This window comes from Phalacrocorax carbo, chromosome 7 (assembly GCF_963921805.1).
Source record: "Phalacrocorax carbo chromosome 7, bPhaCar2.1, whole genome shotgun sequence".
NCBI lineage: Eukaryota > Metazoa > Chordata > Aves > Suliformes > Phalacrocoracidae > Phalacrocorax > Phalacrocorax carbo.
The window spans coordinates 8,999,749-9,024,481 of NC_087519.1; the positions used below are offsets into that span (position 1 = coordinate 8,999,749).

General features: G+C 48.9%; 1 protein-coding gene across 3 annotated transcripts in view; it reads right to left on the minus strand.

The window, feature by feature from the left end:
• Nucleotides 1-24,733, minus strand: part of NTRK3 (neurotrophic receptor tyrosine kinase 3) — a 229,825-nt gene that overhangs the window by 186,983 nt on the left and 18,109 nt on the right. For all 3 annotated transcript variants that reach the window (XM_064456204.1, XM_064456205.1, XM_064456206.1), the window contains exons 2-3: nucleotides 8,768-8,842; nucleotides 7,366-7,437 (exon numbers count right to left, since the gene is read on the minus strand). In XM_064456204.1, the coding sequence (XP_064312274.1) occupies nucleotides 7,366-7,437; nucleotides 8,768-8,842 (147 nt within the window). The remainder of the gene's footprint in view (nucleotides 1-7,365; nucleotides 7,438-8,767; nucleotides 8,843-24,733) is intronic.

Consider the following 24,733-nt stretch of genomic DNA (forward strand, 5'->3'; position numbering starts at 1 on the left):
AGGGTTTGGAGAGCAAGGAAAAGAGACAGACGGAGATTTTTTCTGGACTACCTCTATGCTGCAGTGACTTCAGAAGCCTAGGAACAAGATTCAGTCCTTGTCATGCCCATATCTCCGGAAATCAGCTCATTCTGTGCTGCTGGCTATCTCAGAGATGTTGTGAGGTTTAACCAAGACACAACTACACCTCATCTTCAGGATCACATCCTAGAGGAATGCTTGGCCTCTTTTTGAAGGGAAACTCACACAAGACATTCATCAGGCTGTTGTTGCACAGCAAGGACTATGTCAGAGAGGATGAGCCCTCCAAAAAACCCAGCTTGTCTGAAGTTCACATTTTACCCCAGTTCTGAAACAAGGCTTGTAAAAAGACACCAAACACACACATATGTGTAGGAACAACCTCATTCAAAATGTCCCCAGCATTGTCTGCAGCCTTTTTTAAAGGGGGAGTGGGAAAACCCACGACCTTCACAAAGCCACAGTTGCCCATTGCACATGTCTGCCAAAAGACAATTGATCAAACTTCAGAAAGGGAAATAAGTCTCATAAGCACACAATGCAGCTGCAAAGAACATCTTCATTTCAAATTAAGGAAGAAGAGACAAAGCCACAGCAAAATCCTGAGAGCCAGGTACCAGAGTGACAGGCATAACATAAGAATTCAAGCAGGCAACAAGTATTTGTGATAGCGTTATTGTAACTCATCTTATATTGCAACAGCATCCCGCAATTCAAGGTCAGGTTTCACTAGAAACTGTACAAGGTGTTATGTTGCAAATAGATCAAATAAAAGCAGAAAAAACAAATGTTATTCCAGGTGTTCAGATGGGGAACTGAGGCAGGACTAGTTTTGCTGCATAGTGCACAGCGCTTGAGTTGGAAACTTAATTTCTCAGGTTCCACTAGAGTACATCAGTCAAACTCACCACTCCACCTCCTATTACAATACTATAAACCCTCTCCACAGCCGAGCAAAGCAGCCTGCAGCCAGGAATTAGTTACCCAGCCCTCTGAATGCAGGTCAAGTGATTTTGACTCAGCCTGAAGGAAAGGCATAGTCCTGCAGGGAACTGGTCTCTCCTCTGCCTTGTGCACAACGGCTGGTAAAACAGGACCTACATCTGCCACTGCAGAAAAAGGAATAGCTGCAGTAAACTGCTTATCAGCCACCTGCGGTAATAAACAAGCCATCAAACCACTGCTGCTGATTAGCATATCAGCAAGGACCTGCGCTACACTGGCATCCCAGGGACAGAACAGGAATGTTTATGGAAGCAGAGGAGATGTTACTGCTGTTTATTTTAGTGACTGCGATATAAGCATGCCCAGCATTTTATAGAACTATAGACACATGGGTGAAAATGCTTCCCTGAGTAAATCACAGCACAGAGGTTTACTCCTAGAAGGGGCTGGAATAGGAATATCCTTACAGTACAAATGGGAATCAAAGAGTACCCAAGCTGCCTGCCCAATTAGGGATAGTAAAGGAACATTCACCTAACAGAAATTAGAGGCTGTTTAAATCTTTCTCATACTTATATTGCCTGTACTCATGGAGAAATTCAGTTCTTATTTAGAACTTTGCAAATACAAAATAAAACACATCAAACTATCAGGTAGGTTGTTTAGGTAAATTCCTTTTACTTCACCCTCCCAGTGAGCTAAGAGCTTACATATAGTCATATACTGTGACCCAGCTGATACACACAGACTTGTTAGGCTGCACTTACTCAAGAACGTGGACAGGAAATCAAGAGCAATTAACACTTGACAGTTTGGATTAGGAGGAGACTGCCAGGATGGGTGTGACAGCAGTGTAGTGATGAAAGGACAAAGCAGGGAGAAATCATCAGGAAGGAGGAGGAAGGGTAATAGGACATCAAGAATCAATAGGAGGGTTGCAGGCAGTCACAGGGCCTGGACCTGGTTACAAGAAGAGAGAGTTTAACCCTGCTTCATTTATAAGAATGGCACTTTCAGGACATTAACTACAAAGCAGGGGAAAATTACCCTCAAGCCATGACCAAGAGGGAACAGCGCTATACTTGCAGTAATTCAGCATCTGATATCTTGTTTATTTTGTTTATCTTAAGATCTTGATCAAGCTCCCAGACACACAGAGTAAAGAAGATGAACCTTACCAGCCTTGCAAGACAGCTGCCTGCAGCCCTTCAAAAGTGCACGGGCCTCATCCGCTGGAGGGCTTCAAGTGCTGTCCTGAAACAGCACTGAAGAGGGCAGAGAGCAACTCACCAACCTTGTGCTGCCTCATCCACCTCAATTTTCAGGGGGTGCAGCCCAGTTTCTTTCCTATCAAAGCCTAAAACCATAACACGTGTCTGGGAATTCCCATGTCAAAGCTACAAACTACATCCAGTACCAGTTCATATGACACTGCACAACTGCCATGAACCCAGCCAGGACACCAAAACTAACCCCATCCTCAGAAAACAACACAACCTACAGAGGAGGTTCTGGGAGGCTCCAAATTAATCACAACTCAGACTTTCCTATTAAAACAAGCCCATAGATCAAGCCAGCTCAGTCTTTCACCAGACAAAGCAGGTCCATACACATTCCTGCCAGCACCTTCCAGATCTTGCTCAATTCTCATTTTTGGGAGAAAAAGACTGACAGGATCACACAGATAAAAATGCCTGTGGAGCAGAAGGTGACCTGACCATACTGTACTCAAAAAACAGTAACAGTCAGCGCAAAGCACTCCAAGGTCTCCATCTTTAAGACCCTTGCATGAACTCTGGAAGGGAAAGCTTGATCCTCAGCCCGATCTTCACTCTGGCAGACAGCACTGAGAGACAGTCTTGGCCAGCCCACAAACCAATTTAAAGCATGTATAAACCTCCAGAAGATAGTTTAAGAAGAGCCTCTGAATGCAGACAGAAATGGCAATTATTAATTTTCTAAATAGAAATCTGACTACTTAAGCCTTATTTAAAAGTGTGCCTGTCTCTATAATTACACAGCCTTAATTTGTTTTCTTTGCTACACAATAAATAAGGTGTGCACAATTACACTCTGCAAATACAAGGAAGTGCCTCCTGACTGGCTGGCTGAGTACGCAGCCGCCCAGGAAAGCATTTAGAGGGAATCACAGTCTCTTAAGTACCTGATTCTCAGAAAAGGGGAACTCAGGCATTGCAAATGTCAACTTGTCTAGCTCTAGACACAACCTGCTGGGAGCCTACTCTCCTACACGCACAGCTCTACTGTCCCACAGCCAGCAAAGGCTGGACACTTCAGCCAGCAGCAATCAGACCCTGTCCTCTCCTGTGCACTGATTCCTGATGCACTGTGAAACTGAGGACTTTCCAGTGCCTAATAAGGAATGTGATAATGTTGTATCATTCCCCACAAAGCACTACAACAACCTCTCTCTACTATTCCTCTGCCTATTTTCATGATACATGTGGGAACTCAATATCCTTGACTTGTAATCCTCTATCTAGTTCAAACAAGTTGGCCAAAGCATTCCACTGTTATTAGAAGGACAGAGAGTGAGAGCATACAAGGCTGTTTCCTCAGCAAGCTGTGCTAAACACAGCAACATAGTAAATACATATTCACATGGTTCATGCTTCTCAAATTTAGGAGCTATATCATCCTAAAGTTTTCTTGTACAGCCTCAAGCCAAAGACTGAGGTTATCTGTCAACACCAAACATTTCCTATGGTCACCTGCCTCGCCTGCTAACACTAACTTCCACAAATCTTGGCTACAAGGGCTGTTTCCCACAGCCTAGACCTGCTGGTCCCCACAACCAGCGCATGGTGTTCTTCAGGACCATCCCTGCATTAGCCAACAGGCTGTCAAAGCTGCACAGAAATGCAACACAAAACCCACAAATGCAACTTTACCCAGCAAGACTACCTCAGTGAGAGCACAGAATGACACTGGATAATATCCTGTTTAGATCAGGCCCACATCCACCACCATTCAACATCCAGCCAGCATTGTTCTGGAAGGAGTCAACTGCCTCAGCCCAACTACCAGCAGAACAGGTAGATCCACACTGAAAAACCCACTGTTATATTTTGGATCAACTGCCTCTGTAAGGTCGGTGCTGTGAAGCTTGTCACTGCTAAGACAAGCCATTGAGCCCTAACTCTCCTCATTCTAGGAGAAGGGAGAGCAATCCAAAGCTATTTCTAGATACACACCTCTGGCTCACAGTCACCCACTGCTGCTCCACTGATTAGGTTGGCCTCAAGGCCCTTACATTGACACAGCTGATTTCAAACCTTAAAGGACAGGCATGACCCTGCCAGGCTACACTTTTGAGGTCTACCACTCAGGCAGCTGAATGATGGAAATCCCCTTCATGGGTTTCTCACCTTTCCTCCCGGACTCTGTGATGGGGAAGGAGGGGTGGGGAAGCCAAACCTCATCCAGAACCATTATATTAAACAAAACCCCACAAACTTGAGCTGCTGCAATTAGAGCTGGGATAAGTGATCTGCTTGTGATTGCACAGCTGGGGTCTGAAGACAAGTGCATGCAGAGGAAGGGCCAGAAATAGAAGTTGCTGGGAGAAGGCAGAGCTAACTGGCCCAGCTGAGAGGAGGAAACCTTGATGAAAGGCACTGGGAAAAAACTCGCTCCAGCAGGAGGTTGGGATTTAACCCAGGATGGGGAGGGAGGGAGGGAGGGATGGGGAGGGAGGGAGGGAGGGAGGGATGGGGAGGGAGGGAGGGAGGGAGGGAGGGAGGGAGGGAGGGAGGGAGGGGTGGGGGGGAAAACCACACCAGTTTTTGAGTCCTCACAATTTGTGCATGAGCTTCATGTGGAAATGTGCCTGCTGCTGCTCAGACCCAGCTTGTAGCACCCTGCAAAGGTCCAGCCCAGGGTCCCCACCAGCCTGTGCCAGCCCTCCCTGACAGTCAAATCCCTGTCATTTATTATACACATTTGCCATCTTATTGACTCAACTCCACCTGCAACCATCCAAACAGCCAGCAAAGGAGAAGGAAAACCAGGGCAGCAGCGATAATATGTAGCAGTAACTCAACAGTCTTAAGCACACCATCCCACAGTCCCCAGGCCTGCAACCATCCAGCTGCAGCCAGCCTTGCTGCAAGGGGATTGGGACAGTATCCTTTGCTCCTGTCAGCTACTGTACCTGGGTACAGCAGCCCAAGACTTACAGCAGAGTGGCATTTCTATTAATCTTTTTATCCCTGGCTCCTACATGCAGCAGCTGTAGAAAATGTCAGTCCCTCAGCAAGCTGAGCTTCCTGGGAGGCAGCAGCTGTGGAGCAGCTGAGGAGGCACCCCGATGCACTTGCACAGTGCCATGGACATGGAGGGGACCCTGGGCAGCACCAGGTGCCTGACAGGCTGCACAAAGCGTCGGGAGCCACCACGCTCCCCTCATCAGGGAGAGAGAAGCCCAGAAACAGCAGCCTGGCTCAAGGGAGCAGCGGCACCATGGCCTGAGAGCCTCTGGGGAGCAAGAGGAAGCCACCGTCCCTGAAAGTACCAGCTCTCCATCCCTGAGTACCCAGCATCCACTATGAGGGACATCCACCTTGCAAGCACCCATACTGCCAGATCCCAGGAACAGCATCAAAACCCACTGTCAAACACTAACCAAATAACATACTTACTTGCCTCGAGCTTCAAAAGGCAAGGAAAGAAAGATGTTAAGAACATGATCAATCTTACATGGCCCAAGCAGTAAACAAACACATATTTCATCACCACATACCAACCTTAACTCTTGACACAAGATGGATGTGGGTTTTTTCCATCTCAAAAGTAATCTCAAAAGACAAAAACAAACGCTTTTGGAAAAAACAGCAACAATTGCATGTGTACACGCTACCAACATATTCAGCCTCAAAACGAGCACACGTGGCCTTCTAAACTCCTACCATATCCAACCTAATTTCATAAGGAATCAAATGCTATACATTTTATCTGCTAGATGCATAAACAGCAACTGCACAATTGACAAACACCACCACCCACCACCACCCCCAAAAAAAAAATCAGCTGGGAGCAGTATTCAGAAAGTACACTTCCCAGTAACAAACAACTACAGAAAACACAAAACAAACTCTACCAATCAAAATAACAAAGTGCAGAAATCAGGAAAATCCCAGTGGTCAGCATTAAGGAGGGTTTATGACGACAAAATAAGGACTTTAAGCTCAAAAAGACTCCATGTTTGTTCTCCACACCCTTAACTATTCATGCCCTTTGGTACTGCAGATCTCCTAGTTAGCACGTTCTTTACCATTACTTAGAGACTGTAACTGGTTTTCAAAAATGGAAGCTTTGGGGATTTTTCCAGTTCACATAATTTCCAAGCAGACATCAAAAGACAAATCTACCCTGCTCTGCAGTTTACATCTATCTCCCTCCACCTGGAACATGCCCGTATCGATGTCCACATGCATCTGCAGACTCAAACAAACGAGCACTACATCAGTTTTTCTTGGAAGAAGCCACTAGCGTTGGTTTCCAAAAAGCAGGGATACACATGCTCTCCATCCAATGCATCAGCTCATGCCCAAGGCCAGTGGCCTTCCACCAACCCCTTTTTACCTTTTATATCTATACCAGAGCTGAGAGGGGTTTGATCCCGGACACAGTCCCTTTGACAAGATATTTCAAGCCCACAGAGCGCCTTGCACACTGGCCTGAAATTCAGGCTTTCCTTTATCACCTTGGGAAAAGTAATACATATCTAGAAAAATAAATCGGCCTTGGCCTCAAGGATGCGGGAATTCCCTGGGACACCCTACCACTGGCTAACAGTACCCCAGCAGCTAGACACTTGTGCAACATCCCAAAATATCAGGACTCCAGCCTCTCTGGCACAAAACATCCCTACCCCAGGCCCATTGCAGACACCAGTTTAAGAAGTCAATAATTAGAAGCAGAGCTGGCAGCCCCACAGCCCGGAATTTGTGCTGGAAAAGCGCCCTTTGCTTAAAAGCTAACAGCTTTAGCTAATAGCAGGGTAGGCTCCAGCTGTGTGCTGGGGTGCATGGCCACCCCCCAAACTCTGCAGAAAGAGACAAGTGCACTCGCCACTGCAAGGCTGGTAATGACGCAAGTGTTCATTAGAGCAGCGGTCAAAGCCAGTGCAGTTACTACAAACCAAAACCCATCAGCTGCCCAGCAGGAGCTCACCCCATCCCACATCACAGCCCATCGCACTTCCCTGCACCTTCACTTTTCCTTCTCCAGCCCTTTACTGCCTCTCCCTGCCTTTTCCAATCAGCATCCCCCTTCCCTCCAGCTGCTCTCCCCAATGGGCACTTTGGGGATCTTCTTTCAGGATTGCCTTTCCACAGGGAGCAGAGGGAAAAGGGGGCAGGAGCCACTAGCACTCACATGTAGCGCAGGTGAGGGTTCTTGGCAAAGGCGCGTGGCTGGATGTTTCGTAGTCCTGAGTTCCTGATTGTCCTGCAAAGGGATACAGAAGGGCAGTGATGGAGTCAAGGGTGACAACTGCTCTAAAACCCTGCACTCAGCACCCGAGGTACACTGGGAGCCCTGCAATGCCCTGCCAGGAGGCACATCTCACCCCAGACAGCACCTGTGAGTTATAAGCAAATTGGCCTTTTCAGCTTCATCTGATAAGGTGACAGCACAGTCTCAGTGCAGAGAGGCTGCTGGGTGAGGACCTCCACACACACCCATCAAGGCTTGCTGGGGTGGCCCAGAGCACCTCCTGCTCCTCTCTTCTCCCTCCATCTTCATGAGCAGCACTGCCTGGCCGCACAGCAAACCAAACCCCCAGCGCCACCATCTTCCCTCCCTCAGACCCAGGAGAAGACCCTTCTGCTTGCAGCTCTGATAAGGAGGGGTAAGTGTTTTGCATAGAGAGTTATGGACATTGAAGGGGGAATCCTCTTCCCACCCTGATCTGGAGAAGCCATATCAGCATGATGACCAGGGTTTGTTAATATTGGCTGCAGACAAAAACACGCCCAACTCCATTGCTGCTTTCTTAGGTGACGTGACAACAGCAGCCAGCCTGCTTACAAGGTGTGTGTATTAAAAGTACAGCTTGCTGGGGGTTGGTTATCGAGTGCTCAGCAACGTACACCTCTCCTCCAGCCTGCAGGCAAGCTGTACATAATGTAAAATTCCCAGTGAAAAATATTAACAGTCTCCCCTATTAACCCTGAGAAATGCTGTGGATCTCATGCAAGCAGCACCATGGCACACCCAGATCCAGGAGGGGGAATTAAGAGAATGAGTGGTATCCTTACTCAGCCAGGCTTCCCAAGCACCTGACAAGTCCATTCAATCTCATGGACCTCAGTTTCCCCTCCTTGATGCACAAAATCAACCTTTCCTGGTGCTCAGAGCGTTGTGCAGGGACATGCAATTCCCTTATTGTGCACTATGATGGTGACTGCACTAAATGAGCACCAACAGCTCAGCAGTAAAGGATGAAAACAGTTGGAATTTTGCATCGTGGGTCTAAAATGAGTCAGAACAATGCACAAGCCCAGAACCAGAACTGCGGGGGAGAAGCAAGGTCAGGGCTGACGTGCGTTGACAGAGCTGTCAGGAGCTAACAATCTTCCCTCTCACAGACCCAGCAAAGGCCAAAAAGCAATTCATTTTGCAGAGTCTTGTGGCAAAGTACAGCAGAGCCAGTAACTTAAACAGGCTCCAAACATCACGGCATGGAGACTGCAGAGGGAGGGAAGCTGTAGCTCTTTGCTGGAAGGAAAGGGCTGCCCAGTGCTGTTCTCCTCCATGACACTCAGGACATACTCACAGCCTCTGGAGTCCCGTGTACAGCTCCATGTCGACAGCATTCAGCGTCTGCAAGTTCTTCCAGTTCTCTATGTGTCTGTGGAGAAGAAGGAAAGGCTCAGCTGTGGCACAACCAGATGGTCTCTCTGCCCATGCAGGGAACAGAGCACTGGAAGAGCTCATCATGCCCTACCACCCAGCCCCACACCTCTTCCCACCTGCCTTCAGCCACAACATTCTTGCAACAGTTCTGGGGATTGGACCTGCTCAGGCTTCAGCATGTACACCCTCAGACACATTCAGTACGCACCACGCTGCCGAAACAAGTACTTTCTCATGCTGCTTTTCATTCTATTTTCCTAGTGCTTTGGGAAAGCCAAAGAACATGGTTTTACCAACAGTTCAGAGGGTGACAAGTGCAACCAATCCATTGAACATCCTTGCCCAAGTCATTGCCCCTCCCTGCTCATTGGTAGAACAAAGATATGCTTGAGACGGCTCATGCATGAGGAGTGAATGTAAATAAAACCTCAGCAAAAATTTGGGGCTTAAATGGGCGGGGGGGGGGGGGGGGGGAAAGGTCATATATTTATCCAGTCCCTTACTGGGGTGGACAAATGGGGTCCTATTCTTTGCTGGCTGGAAATGCCCCTGGCAGGTGAGTACCAAACTTAGTTTGGAAACCCTGCCTTTATAATAAATTCCTCAGTCGCCTGGGGTGCTCTGGCAGGTATGTTACAGAGAACAAAAACACAAATACATCTGTCACTGCAGGATTGTTAGTCAGTAAATATTAGAGCCAGGGGAAGGTGACAAATCAACAGCCCCAGAGAACAGGGTCCCCTGCTACTGGCAGCACAGGAGTGATGCTGGCAGCAGCGTGGCCAGCTGGCTACGGCCACGGGCCTCTCCTAACAAGCTGCAGTACTGTGTGGTGGGGAAGGGGCTCAGTCCTCATCCCCCCATGCAGTCCTTTGCCAGTTCAGGCTTTCTCCCTGATTAAACTTGGACACCCTACCACCAGAAAGCACATTTTCTAGAGGGTTTTTGCCAAGCAGGTGGAGGTGGTCATCTCTCAAAGTGAACCAAGAAGGGGGGAAAAATATCTGGCTGGTCCCCTTAGACAATACGTGAAAGAAGCCCAACGTCTTAGTTTATGAACATGCACACTCAAGCTCACATCTGCCTTGATGCAATTGTTGGCTTTGGACTTGGCCCTGGAAAGGGGAAATATTTCCAAGTGATGCAGGATTGTGCCAACAGAACCATCCCATGATTTTATGATTCTAGGCAAGAAGGTTGCAGGACCCCACGTGGTGGTTCAGAGGTTGAGCAAGCAGAAGAGAGACCTTTGACGACTTCCAGAGCAGTCACAGGAGCCACACATTCCTCCTCCAGCACTCACTATGCCTTGTGCTTGCATGAGAACAGATGAATTAGTGTGAGAGAAGCATACAGACCTATTTGAGCCATACCCCAAATACCATCCAGCTCAAGAAAGAAAAATACAAAGCCTGGACTAAATCTAACCATATTTCTCTGCTCACCATGCAGATCCAAGAAAAGCAGAGACCCACAAGAGTCACCTCTGCTTTCCACATGTTCCATAATTGTCTGCATACCCAGAGGGGTTAGCATAAGGATGCCGCATAAGCTCCCAACCTGCTGCCGCATGACAGTGTAAGTTACAGTTCATCCTCAATGACCTGCTCATTGGCTTGGATTGTCTGTGTCCCCAACAGAATGAGAAACAGCACATTACTACAGTCATTTCATATTCCCTGCCAACATCTAAGGCCTCTGCGAACATTTGCAGAACAAAACAGACTGGGAAGAATCAGTCAAGAGATGCAACAGCTCACTGAAATCCTTCCGAGACAGGGCAGGGCTGCAAGTTCAGGTCCTGGGCCACAAGGTTGCAGGACTGAGTTATTGGGACTTGTCACCAAACAGCTTGGCCACACTGGGCAAGGCTAGAAACATAGGTTGAAGGCATTTCCCACCTGCAATTCCTTACAAACCAAATGAGAGGGTCCTCCAAAAGAAAGAGTGAGCATGGGAAAAAGCAGGAATGGGATGATGGGGATTTACCACCAGGACATGCTGAAGCTACAGCATCCAAATAATGACCTTTGGGGAGGAACAGACAAGACCTGAGCCATGAGCTATGGAACAACCACAGCTGGGAAGGAGGCAGCAGCCAGATTGGCTCTTGTTTTATTGATTGTGTTTGCTAAAAAAAGTCAAGGCTATTTTTGACCTGACACTCAAAGCCATGTGGGCAACATTCTAGAAGAGGCAGAAAAATACCCAACCTTGTTCCCAGCAACATGCACAGGCATGACTTGCTGATCACTCAGTAATGGACTACAAGGCACCTGGGGGCCCCCGATGGCCAAGCCCCCCAGATGTGGCATTACACTGGACTGTAAATACCACTCCACAACCTGCATTTCAGCCTCCCAAACAAAGCCCATGAGCTTCCTGAGCCAGATATGCTTTGGTATGTTAACAGAGACATGCAACATCCATAAAGGGAGAGCCAAGAGAATCTACAGTGGAAATAAATACATACACTTACTTATAGGATAATCCCCCAACCCAGCAGCTGATTTACATAGAGTGCAATACAGGGAAATAGCATCATCCTGAAGTAGGTGCACAGATCAGCAAGCAACTTTGAGCCCTTAAAGCTACACAGACACTTCCCTTCTTAGGGACTCCCAGAAATGGCTCTTTGCATTTTTCCTCTGATTTTTTAACTTAGGGAGTTACACCCTTGCTCCTAGAAGTGGCAAATCAGTCTTGGCTCACAGGCAGCTCAAAGATACACCAGGAAAACCATTTTCTTTGGTTCCTTATTGCTTTGGAAAGACATGTAGGCACAGCGGTGCTGGGTTAACAGTTGATTGATTTATGATCTTAGAGGTCTTTTCCAACCTTAATGATTCTATATGATCTTATGAATAGTGTAACTTTACGCTGACTGGGTTCATCTGAATCCACTTTGAAAACAAAAATGCATCATATTCTGAAAGCTCAAGGAGTAAAGCTGTGATTGCAAAATTGGCAGTGGTTGCACAGGAAAGCAAATCAACCAAGCAAAGAAACTCCACCTGTAAGACTTAAGTCCCTCTTCATGTCCTTCAGCATCTCAACTAGCTCCCCCCCCCCTTTTCCTTCAAAGATTTTTCTTGCCCTAGAAATCTTCTATCCTCCCAATTGCTGCCGAGGGCTGAGACCTTCCCTTCTCCTCTGTCTCAATTCATTAACCTGGCAGGAACACAGGTGCTGCATTCACACCATATACAGATGTGACAACTCCCAGCCCTGCCCTGGTCTCTACAATCAGGCATTGAGGTATGAATTACAGTCAGTGGGTTACTCCCTCCTGCCTGCAAACATCTCTAAATATATATTCCTGTGGCATTCCTCACTTATTACTAAGGTAAGCTGCTCTTCTGCAAGACAATAGCTTCAGGACCAATACCACACTTCACAAATCCTGAAGTGCTCACCATGTGCACATCCACACATTCCAGCTTCTAACTGAGACCATATGAGATGCATCACTAACATGTGAGATTGCCCACTATTTTTTTTTTTTTTTTTTTTTGGGGGGGGGGGGGGGCGGGATGAAGAGTGGACAGAAGGGGGTGTTTGTTTAAATATTCATTTCTTTCTCTTACTTCTTGTCTGTTTGGAGGGTCCTGCTAGTCCAGATGTCCTTGCACTGCAGAGCTGCTATTACACCGTGCCTTCTACAGACCGATTAAAGTCCACCTTCAGAGTAGCTAGGGCTTTGCCTCCCAGCTCATACTGAAACACTGCACTAGAATTCCCCTGCTCTCCTCGTTTCTTACCCAAATGTACTTACAAGCATTTTACATCCATTTTCTCTTGCGTCAAAAGTGTCTTTGCTAAAGCAGCTTTTTTCCTTTCCCAGAATTTCCTCCTCCCTCCTTTACAAGAGCCAGACCTACCCAGCTATCATTTATAGGTTACATGAGGCCAGCTCTTCTAAGGCAGTGTGTCTGTACCAAGCAGTGAAGTGCAAGGCAAATTGTCTCAAGTGCCTTGAAGAGATACTAACTCAAGTCCCAGAAGTGATAGAGATATATTGCTCAGGCAGAGCCCCGGTAGCGAGGTTATTTTGCTTGTCGTTTCAGACCCAGCACAACTGACACTCACAATTGGTGTCCTATGCAAGAATCACCACTGTGACAGACAGCTGTTTGCCAGCTCCGCAGCTCACGGGCACCACGTCTCACTCCCAGATCCCAGGGCACAGTGTGAAGCCAGTAAACAGGCAGGTGTCTTTGCCCCTGCATCACACGGAGATCAGTGATCTTGCTGGTGACCATATGGTCACCAAGTCAAGGGTTTAGGTTTCAGCTGGTCTCCAGAAGTGCCAGGACTTTGCCTCACTTGCTAGAAGGTGAGCAGAACCATCTCCATGGGAATGGCAGTTCCTTTCATTCCCAGAAGGACAACATGCAAGGAAGTGTTTGACAACACAGGCTGGTATAACCTTGAGACCGCACAGCAAACCTGCCCAGCTCCACATGCTCCCCTTCCAGCCCAGGGCCAATGCAGCAAGGGAGACTAGAATATGCACTGGATTTAAACACAGCCAGGCTCATTTCAGCCCACATGTATGAAGTAGAGGTGAAAAATAGCCTCTTAATACCAATTTACCAAGTGATTAGCTTGAGGCTACTTAGTGTGTCTGGCCTTCCTTCACCCTCCTCATACAACAGGGATAATATTTATCTAATCTCTCTCAGCTTTTCAAGCACCCCAGTCAATAGCTAAACAAGGCACTCGATAAGCACCAAGTATTATATAGCATGTGTGTACACATGCTACCCAAATCTATATCTAGCCCACACCAGAGGGGAGCAACTTTTCACCAGGATGTCATAAGCTCCATTCACTGCCAGAGCAGATGACACATCCCTGTTAGAGCCATCGCTCGTGTTTGGGTGCTGGGCAGATGAATAAATTGTGTGCCAACAAGCAGGCAGCACCCCGACACACACAATTTTACATAAAAATATATATATAAAAGGCAAGCAGAGCATTTCACTCCTCTCTCTTGTAGGGCAACAGGAAAATTGATTCATCATCCAAGCATATTATACCTCGCAATCCAGACGGAAGCATTAGCTTTCAATTACCTGATATGTTTAGCATTATAAACAAACCTCCTGGCGCACCAGTTCCAGACCATGCAAATATGAATTTGATTGCAGGGGGCAAACAGAGGGAAGATGTGTCTTAAAACCCTTGACCAGCAAGTCCTGCCTCCTCCAAGCAGAGGTGCTGCAGATGTTGATGGGACACCCTGGAGGCTGGGAACCCCATGGCACACCCCAGTGCAAACCACAGCCCCAGTGGGGACTGCGGCTCCTTTTATCCATCCCTCGCACCCCACGTGGGGCTGAGGAAGCCATAAAGGAATCAGCCATCTTTCACAGTATTATAAGGTACTTTTCTCATACATTTAATAACCAGAGGCACGAAGGACTTGATTCCCTCAATATGGAAGTTATAAAAGTGAATTGGTAACTAAACATTAAAGGCAAGGGAAACTGAATAAAGACTTATGAGGGCAATATTTTCCCCATTTAACATGTGGGCTTCCCCTTCCCAAAAGCGCATGGAAGTCACCCAGTAGCAGATAACTTTGCATCGTTAAGGATAATTTGAGGTCAGTGGGACGGGGGGGGTGGGGAGGGGCAGGGGGAGAAAGCAAATCCGTCTTTGTAGAAACAATTACGAGCATAATCCCACAGTGTAATTGTGATTCGTCATGGTAACAATCATAAAACACACCACTGCAACACAGCTCCCTCTGCACTAGCAGATCTGCTCCTCTTGCTGAGGCCATGTAGAGATATGCAGGTGCTGTGGCAGATGTGAGGGGGATATACCCAGTCCCCATCCCATGGACCTGGCCACATCCAACCCAAAAATCCAGACCGACACCTCCAGAACAGCTGGGCAAAGGAAAAAGCCCTGATCCCTTGCTGGCTGGGGAGACTGCGGGAACAATATAGCCATGTACAAGCCACTACAGCGTGGTGTCTCAACAGTCTTCCTGAAGAAACCCAACTGCTACACACCACAAGCACCTCACAGGGCACCAGGAGTTCAGAATAAGACTACTCTGCAGGACGTCTTTCAGATGAGGCCAGACAAGTTTCCCTCTCACCCTGACAGCATCTGCCTGGCCCCAGGCTGGCTAGGAGCAATCACTAGGTGCAGAAGAGCTGCTACAGCTGCAATATCTAACAAGATTTGCATATAAAGACATCTACTGTGGAAGATACCCTGAGAAACAGCTTCAAGCTCTGTTGAAACACATGTTTTTTCCAGGCACTGCAATTAGGCAATGCTGCCTGGCACCCATAAGGAAGTATAGGAGCTGTACCTAAAGCAGATAGGGAAAGGACCTGTGGTTTAAAAAAATCAGACAGCACTGCCAACAGGACCAGGATCGCACCCTTTGCTTTCATCCCTGAGGACGTGAGATCCTTTCAGGCACAGGGTGCACTGTGCCCCATGTTTATGTGTTCACCCATTTCCCCTCTATGATCTCCACAAGCCTCCAGCTCACGCCGGGGCAGCCGCTACATCCCACACCAGCTCTGGCTGGTGACTTACGGAGCAGAGAGCATCCCTTCCAGAGACAATGTGTCAGCATTACTAGAGGACAGTGGGCTGCAAGGACCCAGCATGGACAGATTGCTGCAGCACACGGTTAGCAGTATGTTCCTGTTATTGTAAACTACATCCAATGTTTTTCAGTGCAGGAAGGCTTATACCCGGTCACTTGTTTCCAGAAAGCAAGAAATAGGTACAAGTGGGACAGCAGAGCTGAAGTTCTGTGGGGAGCAGTGCTACTGCCATCACAACAATTACTCTCCTTAATATCCCATCACTATTACTCAACTAGTGCTGGGAGAAGCCAGCACTGGGGTCCTGAGCAAGAACTGAGGTGTCCAAAATCACCCCAGAGCTGAAGAAACCTCATTTATCAGAGATGAGCAACAGTGCAAAAACTTCAGGAGGAAATTCTTAAGAGCTGCAACACCTCCTGCACAGGGAGCAGGGTTTGGGGGACAGTGATGCTGAATCCCTCTGTGTACAGGCTGGGCTTCCTGGCTTTGCCCTGGCTCCTTGCCTGACATCTCAACACCTCCCAGCTGCTGCAGGCTCTCTCCCCACCTCTTATTTATTGCCTATCACTATTTGACCCTTACACAGTCTCAGACACCACCCAAAGTCAGAGAGAACGAGACGAGAGGAGAACCTTAGTCCCACGGGCATGGACATAAATACACAAATGCAACCATCAGACTGAAGCATCAGCAAGGGCAAGAGCTCAGCGCCCACCTGCAGCATCAGCCCTAGCTTGCTCCTGTTTTCCTCTGGGTGGCAGACTCAAAAAAATGTTACTTCCCCAAAAGGGCTTTTCTTTTGTTACTCTCCAGCAGGACAGCCTGCAAAGCCAGTCCCCTGTGCCTGGAGAGGTGCTTCCCACCGTTAGACATGCATCTGGGGTACATGGAGCAGAGGCTCCTGCTCAGGACTGCTAACATCAACCTGCATTCATCTAATCACACCACTGCTCCAAAACAGCCACGCAGCTGTCTGGGATGAGAGGGCAATCCAAAGGGAGAATAAACAATTCCCCTAAGAGTTTTACACTGAGTACAAATCTTAGAGGGAGGCAGCACCCTTTGCTTTATGAGGTGCAGGAGGCCAAAAGAGCTCCTGTTTTTAAGCAGCTCCCCAGGCACCTGCCCTGCCAAAGGAAAAGGTGTTTTTATCCATAGGATTTCATATGTAGTGAGATCCAGCAGTGTGTAGCATCTTGTGGTCCTCAAAGATCAAATGGCATTTTATAGAGGAAGCAGCACCCTGGTCAAAATTGGCTTCAGTATTCTGCCCAGTTAAACCCTCCCTGCAACTTCAAACTGAAGGTCAGATTCCATCACACTCCCATCTCTGAACAGGTCTGGGGCTTTTCAGAAATTAAAATATATATATAAATTCATACAGGCAGACAGAGCTTCCAAGGTCTGCTCCAAGGCAGCTGTGTTTCTCTCCTGGGGAGCACAGTGCCTACAGACAATAGCAAGACAAGGAGATGTACTAAAGGTACGGGATCACTGGAGTTCAGCTTGGCAGGAATAACTCTTGGTACAGTGTAGTGCCAAAGAACATGTGGTGGAAAGGAGCCCCCTCAAAAAGGTATGGGGCTTTGGTGATGGGCAAGACAATGTCCTGATAGACCATGTTAGCTCATCTAGGACCCAAAGGGCAGCACTGCCAGACACATGCATGCATTGCACTTCATGCTGTGCTTAAAGACAGGAAAATGGACAAAGCAGGAAAAGGAGAAAAAAATCTCCCACAAACTGGCTGTTACTGTGATATACTGCACTGGGAATAAGGAGGCAGGAGTAGGATTCCAGCAAGAGCAGATGCAAGAGACAGGGACATACAAGTGCCACAACGGATGGGGGCCACAGTCCTTAATCCAGACCTGCTGCTTTTTTTGGCCCTGCCCGTTGCCACCCACCCACGCAAGCCTGCAGACACGCTTTCTAAAACCACAGCCTCTATGGGAGTCTAAATTTGGGAGCTTTTAACATCCACATCATCTTTCATCCCAAATACTGTTTCAATGTAGCTGCACATTGTCAGGCAGATCCTTCCCACTGCTCCCATGCCTGGATCCCAAAAGCAGCATGGAAACCAGAGCTCAGAGATGCAAACTGCAGGTGCCATTTGGGTCTCTCTCCTTCTGCATGGTTATGGCTGTTTAGCAGCTGAATCCAACACTATCCCTCAGTCCCCTATCCCACTTTATCCTCCTCCGCTCCCCCACAGCTCCACCACCCTCATAGCACGACTCATCCCATTTCCAGCTTTCCCACACACCCTGAACACAGGGAAAGCTGCTGCCCAAGCAAGGGGAGAGAAGAGCCAATCTTTCTTGGACTCGTATCCCGCTCCCACGAAGCATTTGTTTTCCCAAAAGGCTCCCAAGGAGCCTGAACTTTGATCCACCAGCATTTTGGCTCCTCAGATGTTTATGAAGCTCAAACAAGTGGGCAGCAATGCCCAGCTGGGCTGGCCACAGGCCAGGCTCCCAGCCGCTCCGCTCAGGATGGCCACAGGCAGAACAGCTCCAACCTGCAAGACAACTTGCTGGGATCCCTGTTACCTTCACAGCACCTCAGATCTGCCTACCCAGCACACCAGCTTCTCCCCTTAAAGCCAAAGGACCAGGCAAGCTCTCCACAGAGTTTATTTTGAGCCAACTACGACAACCCGTCCAAGCTTGCATCTGCATTGCAAATACATTACAGTCAGCTCTGCCCACCCACCCCAGCTGCAATGAAGGGGCTTCTCCATCACCCATGAGAAGGACTCTGTTGCATTTTCCCCAGCCAAGGCCCCTCCCCACATCTTTTCCTCCCACTCCAGTTTTTCCTACACACTGGGTTGCTGTTGTTGCAGAGGTGTAAGAGCAAAAGTATCACTCACAAGCAGGGGGATGCACACATTAAAGACATGGTGACTCGGAGCTCTAGGTTTCCCAGGATTGCAGATATTTTGTGGGAAGTCAGCAGGCTCTGAAAAGGAAAAGCTAACCAACACACCCATTAACATGACACAGGCAGGAGGAGGCAGGGAAGGGAAGAAAGGAGAGCAAGGAGGGAACAGACACTTTAAAAGCCCCTCTCCCAGTGCTTTACTTTGTTTTTATAAACGTGAAAAAAAAAAGTGCCTTGCAAAAATGTTATAGAAGACACTGACAGCCAGAGACACTGCTATTCAGGCTGCTGTGTTTGAGCTGATCCAGCTAGGAAAACAGCAAATCTGGGGATGGTTTCTATTTCATATCGCAGCTCAGTCTGCCATTGCTCTAGATAAAGGAATAACTGAATTATGGAGAAGCCTCTGCTCACCCAGCTCCTTGGCAGAGAGCAGCACTCATAGCCAGGGCTTACCAGCACTCCAAAACCAGCCACCCCAACCAGCCGCCCCTGCCCTTCACTCACCACAGGCACCTCCTTCACCAGGGCCAAAGGTGGGGTGAAACTCTTGAGCTCACGCTATCCAAACACACTGCTGTTAGGCTGCACTGGCTGTTAAGCAATTACATTTTGCTTCACGCCAGCAGCAAGGCAGGAGCATAAAATGTGAGTTACTGCAGCTTGGCCAACACATGGCAACTCATTAACCTGATGCTGACATCCCCACCCTTCGCTAGCAGGCTCTCCTCGCACCGTTTGAAGATCATCTTCATCACCAAGGCTTGGGGGTTTGCACAGAGGTTTAAGGCCACAGTGGTAAGAATTAATGACACCCAGCCCCGGCAGGCCATGGCAGCCCATGCGTGCCCCTCTCCATAGCCCAAGGCCACATGCCCTTGTAGGAGACGTGAGCATAGACATGATGAGCCTAATAGCTTGGTGCTCCTGAAAACAAACCTCCTATTTCTGAAGCATTCCCAAGAGCTGGTGTTACACTGACAGGTATAAAATCTCACAGGAGCATTTGAGGGATCCAGAGGTCCTGCTCAGTTGTAATTGTGGAGATGCAGCGAGCAAGGAAGCCAGGTTGCACCTCCTGATGGTGCCTGCCTTTTCACCACTTGGGTTGAAGATGTATCCAATGGGATACATGTCTTTTTGGTACCGTTCAGGGTCACAGAGCAATTTCAAAGCCAGAAAGCAGATCATCAGACGAAGCCCTTCCAGCAAGATTTTGTTGTTGTTGCTGTCGGATTTATAGGTTGTTTTCTGGTTGGTTTTTTTTGTTTGGTTGGTTCTTTTGCAAAGAATCACACAAACTTTTCTTCTGCTCCTGGGTAGCTGGAGACGCAGGAGGGTCCCAGCACCAGCCCAACCTCAGAACAAACTACGTGAGCCCAGAGTGTTATCAGTGAAGAGAAGTTCATTCTACAGAAAGAATACAGACATTGTCTGCCGCCAGCCCCCAGCAGCCCTCCAGGGAGCGGGCTGGCTCGCTTGAGCCTGCAGCAGCTGGGACCAAAGACCTGGTGCCATGTGCCAGGCTGGGGCTTACCAGGGTCAGCAGCTGGAGGCGGACAGCCCTTCTGCATGCCAGCTCCTTCTCCCTCTATGGATATTGCAATGGGATGGATAAGGGCTGCCTTCGTCCTCCCTCCTCCTCTGCAGCAGGAGGGCTGGGACCAGGTGTCACCAACCTACACAGTTGGCCTCAACCCACCAATATGTCCTCATCCACAGCCTTTCCACACCAGCCTTGCACCATTCCCACCAGGCACCTTTGGGCTCACCAGACAGCCAGCAGGCCTGCCCAAAGCCCCACTGGCAGCCCCCAAGCCACTATCAACGCAGAGGTGCCCACCAACAGCACTGGGTCAAGCCACTCTCCAGTCTCTCCTGCTGCAATGTCAGGGCTCAGATTCAGCCTCTGGGACAGCACACACAAGGTTACTCTCCCAGGCTTGTGCCTGTCACCACATTCACAAAGCTTTCTGCCCCAGAAGCATCATTTAACAGCCTTTCTAGCTGTTTCCCTGGCTCCCAGCAAAGGCAGGAGGCAGAGGAGAAGGAAGCAGGATGAAGCCAGAGGGGAGGGTAGAGCTCAGAGCCAAAGCAGTGTTGGGATGCTCAAGGGCAGGAGCTGCAGCTCCCTCCCCCAGGGCTCAGGGCTTCTGCCCATGACAGTTTTCAGCTGGGTTGTTTTTGGTTTTTCACATCTTTCCCCTATCTCCCCTTTGAAAAAGCCTGTAGTTGCTATGGAAATAGTCTCATCAGTATGGGTGGAGCGTAGCAGTACCAGCCAAAACTCCCTGTGGCTCCCAGTTGACACCAGTGCCTAGGAACTGGCAGCACTGGAGGTTATCCCAAGCTGCACAGGGGATACCCAGGGCTTAAAGCAGCACTTGGCACTGATGGGTGAGACCCATCTGGGAGTCAAGAGCAGGGACCTGCAATTCACCCAGGGATAAACCAGGAGAAAAACCCCAAACATAATAATTGAGACATCCTCATGCTGGCTAAAGGACAAGAGGCTTATAAACAGCAAAAAGCCACAGTCTCCCCCAGCAATACCCTTGCCATGAGCAGGAGGTGGCCACAGACAAGGGCAGCAGGAGCAGAGCTGAGCTTTGTCACTGGCCCTGCAACCAGTTCAATGCAGACCTCCAGGGAGGCTTCTGCCCCCCTCTCTGTACTCCTACCTCCCCCACCTCTGATAGGAAGCTAATGAGCAAGCAGGGTGCAAACAGCAACTGTCAAGTGCTGTGGAAAGGATTGGAGAGCAGAGCAAAAATCATTCCCAAAGAGGCCAGCATGTTGGGCAGCACTATGTGACCCAATGGACCCTCTTCACCCCCTGAATCTCCCCCTCCCATCCAAGAGTCACAGCTGCAGACCATCCAGATTTTACACAAGCTGATTCCTTGCTGAAAACACTGGCAGGGTCTTTGCAGACAAAGGATCATCCTTTACCACTAGAGCTTGGAGCAAGGTCCCCAGGAACTGGAGACCAGCTGAATGGGAAACGCATCTTCTTCATGGGAGTAGGCAGCAGGCCAGCTGTGCTCAGTGCACACAGAGGTGCTACTGCCATGCTGGCAGAGGTAGCACATCTGTGATTAACCCCAGTCTTAGGGTAAGTGGACCCCCGTCTCCATCAGCCCACATGGCTGGGAGAGAAAACATGACACCCTGTGAACACTGTGGAGCCCAGCCAGGATGTACACACCACCTCCTACCTCTAGCCATGCTGAGTAGGCATATTCAAGCTGCTGATGTCCATCACGTTGTTACCTGCAGCCCATGACAAATGGCAGCTCCCCTAGCAATGACAGCAAGAGGCTCTCAGCTGCAGGATGCAAACACAGGTCTCTGCCACTACCGAGGGCTGTTCCCAGCCATCCCCGACATGAGATCACTTCAAATGGCAGTTTAACCTTAATGCATCCGGGTGCCACAGCAATGAGCTTCTGAGCTGTGTGGTTGACAGTTACATCACTAAACCCTTGCCTCACCATTGTGGACCACCACACATGAAACTCCTTTCAAAGCATCATTGCATGCGCAGCAATGAGTGGGCTACGTATGTTTCCCCAACTATCTGTCTCCTAGAGCAGGGTTTTTCCTACATTCAACGTTGATGTCACTGTGCAGATCTCACTAAACTTCGCCATCCTCCCTCTACCAGCCCTACACGAAGCTGCTGTGGCTATCACACAGCACATCCCACCCTCTGCTCTCTGTCCTGCCTGCAAATGGGGAAGTATATAGGCAGCACCACCACGGCACCATGAGGCACTACAGAACATCCATTGGGCTGACATGTTACTGGTGCCAGGGTGTATCTGAGCACAGCACAAAGCATTGTTGGACCCTGCCAGTCCTTACAGGTGCACAAGCTTAATTAAAGGTCTAAATAACAGTTTGCATCATTAGCCTACAAGGGGCACATCTACCTCAGGAGCCATCCACATCTTCAGTCTTGCCAGAACCTTAATGCTTTCCCAAAAAGATGTACTCAAGAGAGAAGGACAAGCTTGAGCTGTTACTGAGCCTTACAGGCTTGGTCAGAGATACTGCGAACAGGAGCCTGCACTCTAGCAACTGTCCTTTCCCATCCAGATTTAGCAAATTCAAGACCTAAAGCATGAAGTAGCAGCCAAAATATTTCCCACTCCCACCATTTTGTCCCATACCCAGGGAACACACAGTCTCTTTTGCTCCCTGCTGGCAGAAATCTCATTGCAACAGCCCACAGCATTTTGCTCCATGGTTTTGGAGAGTTTTTCAAAGAAGCTGCATACAAAGCTGCCTGCAAAGCAAAGGGTCTCTCTGTGAAAGCAGAGATGCCTGAATTGGCCCCACTCAAACCAGGGACGGCAAATGCAGGCTTGAGCCGGGTGGTATAGCCAGCCACTCATGGCACTGTGACACTGCCACCTCCATCTCACGATACTACGCCAGTGAGCGTCACTATCCCTCATGCAACATCCCCAAAGGCCCGGGCGACATGCTGTGCAGTTCACACTCCTGCAGCCCTTTTCCCCCCCCATGACCAAAAGATGACCACAGCAACCAGTGGTCATCCCGTACCACAGAAAACTAAAGCACAGGCTGAGAAAACAACTTATCCCTCATCATATAGCAAACTTTTCAGGACACCTTAAGATGCAAATCTCCCAAAATCCACCTTTTCCACCATCTTTACCCTGACCCAGGGGTCCCCATCAAAAAGCCTCTGTAGGAGGGATGCTTTGGCACAGCCAGGTCAGCCCTAGGGATGCTACTACCAGGTGGCACAGCAGCATTTTGGGGCTGGCTCCTGGGGAGGGTTTCCAGGTGGCTGCTTGGGTGCACCCTGGGTGCATCCCACAACACCCCAAGTTGCCCAGCAGAGAGCGGCTGGCTGTGCCCAGTGCCTGCATAGCAGCACAGCGCCTCAAATAAGAACTCCCCACAGCCAACACAGCGAATAAGATTACAACAAATATAAACTAATGATACAGCTGTCAAGACAGATTAGACTGCACAGTGTAAAAAATTGCAGGGCTGTTTAGTCACAACAATATAAGATTAATTTATCAATACAGCTTATGTGGCACTGGAGAGATAGCAAATTGAATAAGTGAATCTTTTCTACACCTTGCACAAGGAGGGAGTCTCAGACCTGATGGGCGCATGGGTCTGGATGCCTGTGAGGATCCACAGTCTGGGATCAGTCCGATAGGGCTGGTTTGATACAGCCCAGGGTGTCTGCACTCCCATCCCAGGCATCAGGGACAGACATGCATGCCACCCACGTGCATGGCTCTGCACCCACACACTCCAAAAGGTGCCCACCCTTCTGCAGTACCAGGCTGGAGAGGGATGTTGCTAAATCAAGATGTCCAGAAGCTGCTGCTATGGGCAGGAACTTCCCATACCTCTCTCTACAAGCTCCTCCAAGTCCAGCATTACAGGACTCATGCCGTTTGTCATCTCACCTTTAAGCTCTGTCCCAGTTACAGCATGTACATGTTTTGGCATGCACAGCAATCAGAGGCAGCGATCCACCGCGATAACGCATGCAAAAATATGCACAGCCACTTCCACCCTTTGGGGGCTAAGCCCTGGCAGACATGGGCAAGCTTGCAGACCTCAGAACATCTCTCAAGGGTGTCCAAAATGCAATAATCCAACTGGTAGGTCCTTGGGAGATGCTTTCCTACTCGTCTTGCATCTTCTGCCCAAAGACTACATCTCCTCTAGTGAGCCCAGTCATTTCAGATCTCTCATACCTTTCCATCGCTGGGTTAAAAATGTGTAAGTAAATAAATAGCTGCAGCGATAATGAGCCAAGGTTTCGATCTGTGAAGGTGAGAGCACAGCGGCAGCCGCCGATACGAAGGAAGCGCCCGTTTCTATAAATATTGAAATCCGGTAATTATCATCATTAGAACTAGTTGTGATTTAGCCGTAGCTCAATCCCAACAAGTAAGAATGGCATTTATTTGCCACAATTAGAACAGCTAAAAATACCTCCGGAACCTTGCCTGGTTCAGCCCCGTCCCACCACCCCCCCAGCAGGCTCAACCTTGGGCAGGGAGCAATGCAATGGGGGGGACCACTTGAAGGACCATGGCAGGGGTGAAGAAATCCTGTGCTCCCCCAGGGAGACCAGGACATCAACACAAGGCCACCCCATCTTCTAGGAGACCTTCCCAGCTCTGTTCCATGGCTTTCTCCCTAGCTCTGGTTCAGCCCAGCTAATTCCTGCCCTGCCACACTGGCTCACTGGTACAAGCAAGCTGCTCCCTACACAAAGCAACGTCCCCTCTAGCAAGCTGCCTTTTCCATACCGAAAGTTTCTTTGCAATTGTATCCAATGGCACAGATTTGCTTTAAAAGGCAACTGGAAAGGCCTGGCTCACCCAAGCCATCCTGCTGGAGTGGGT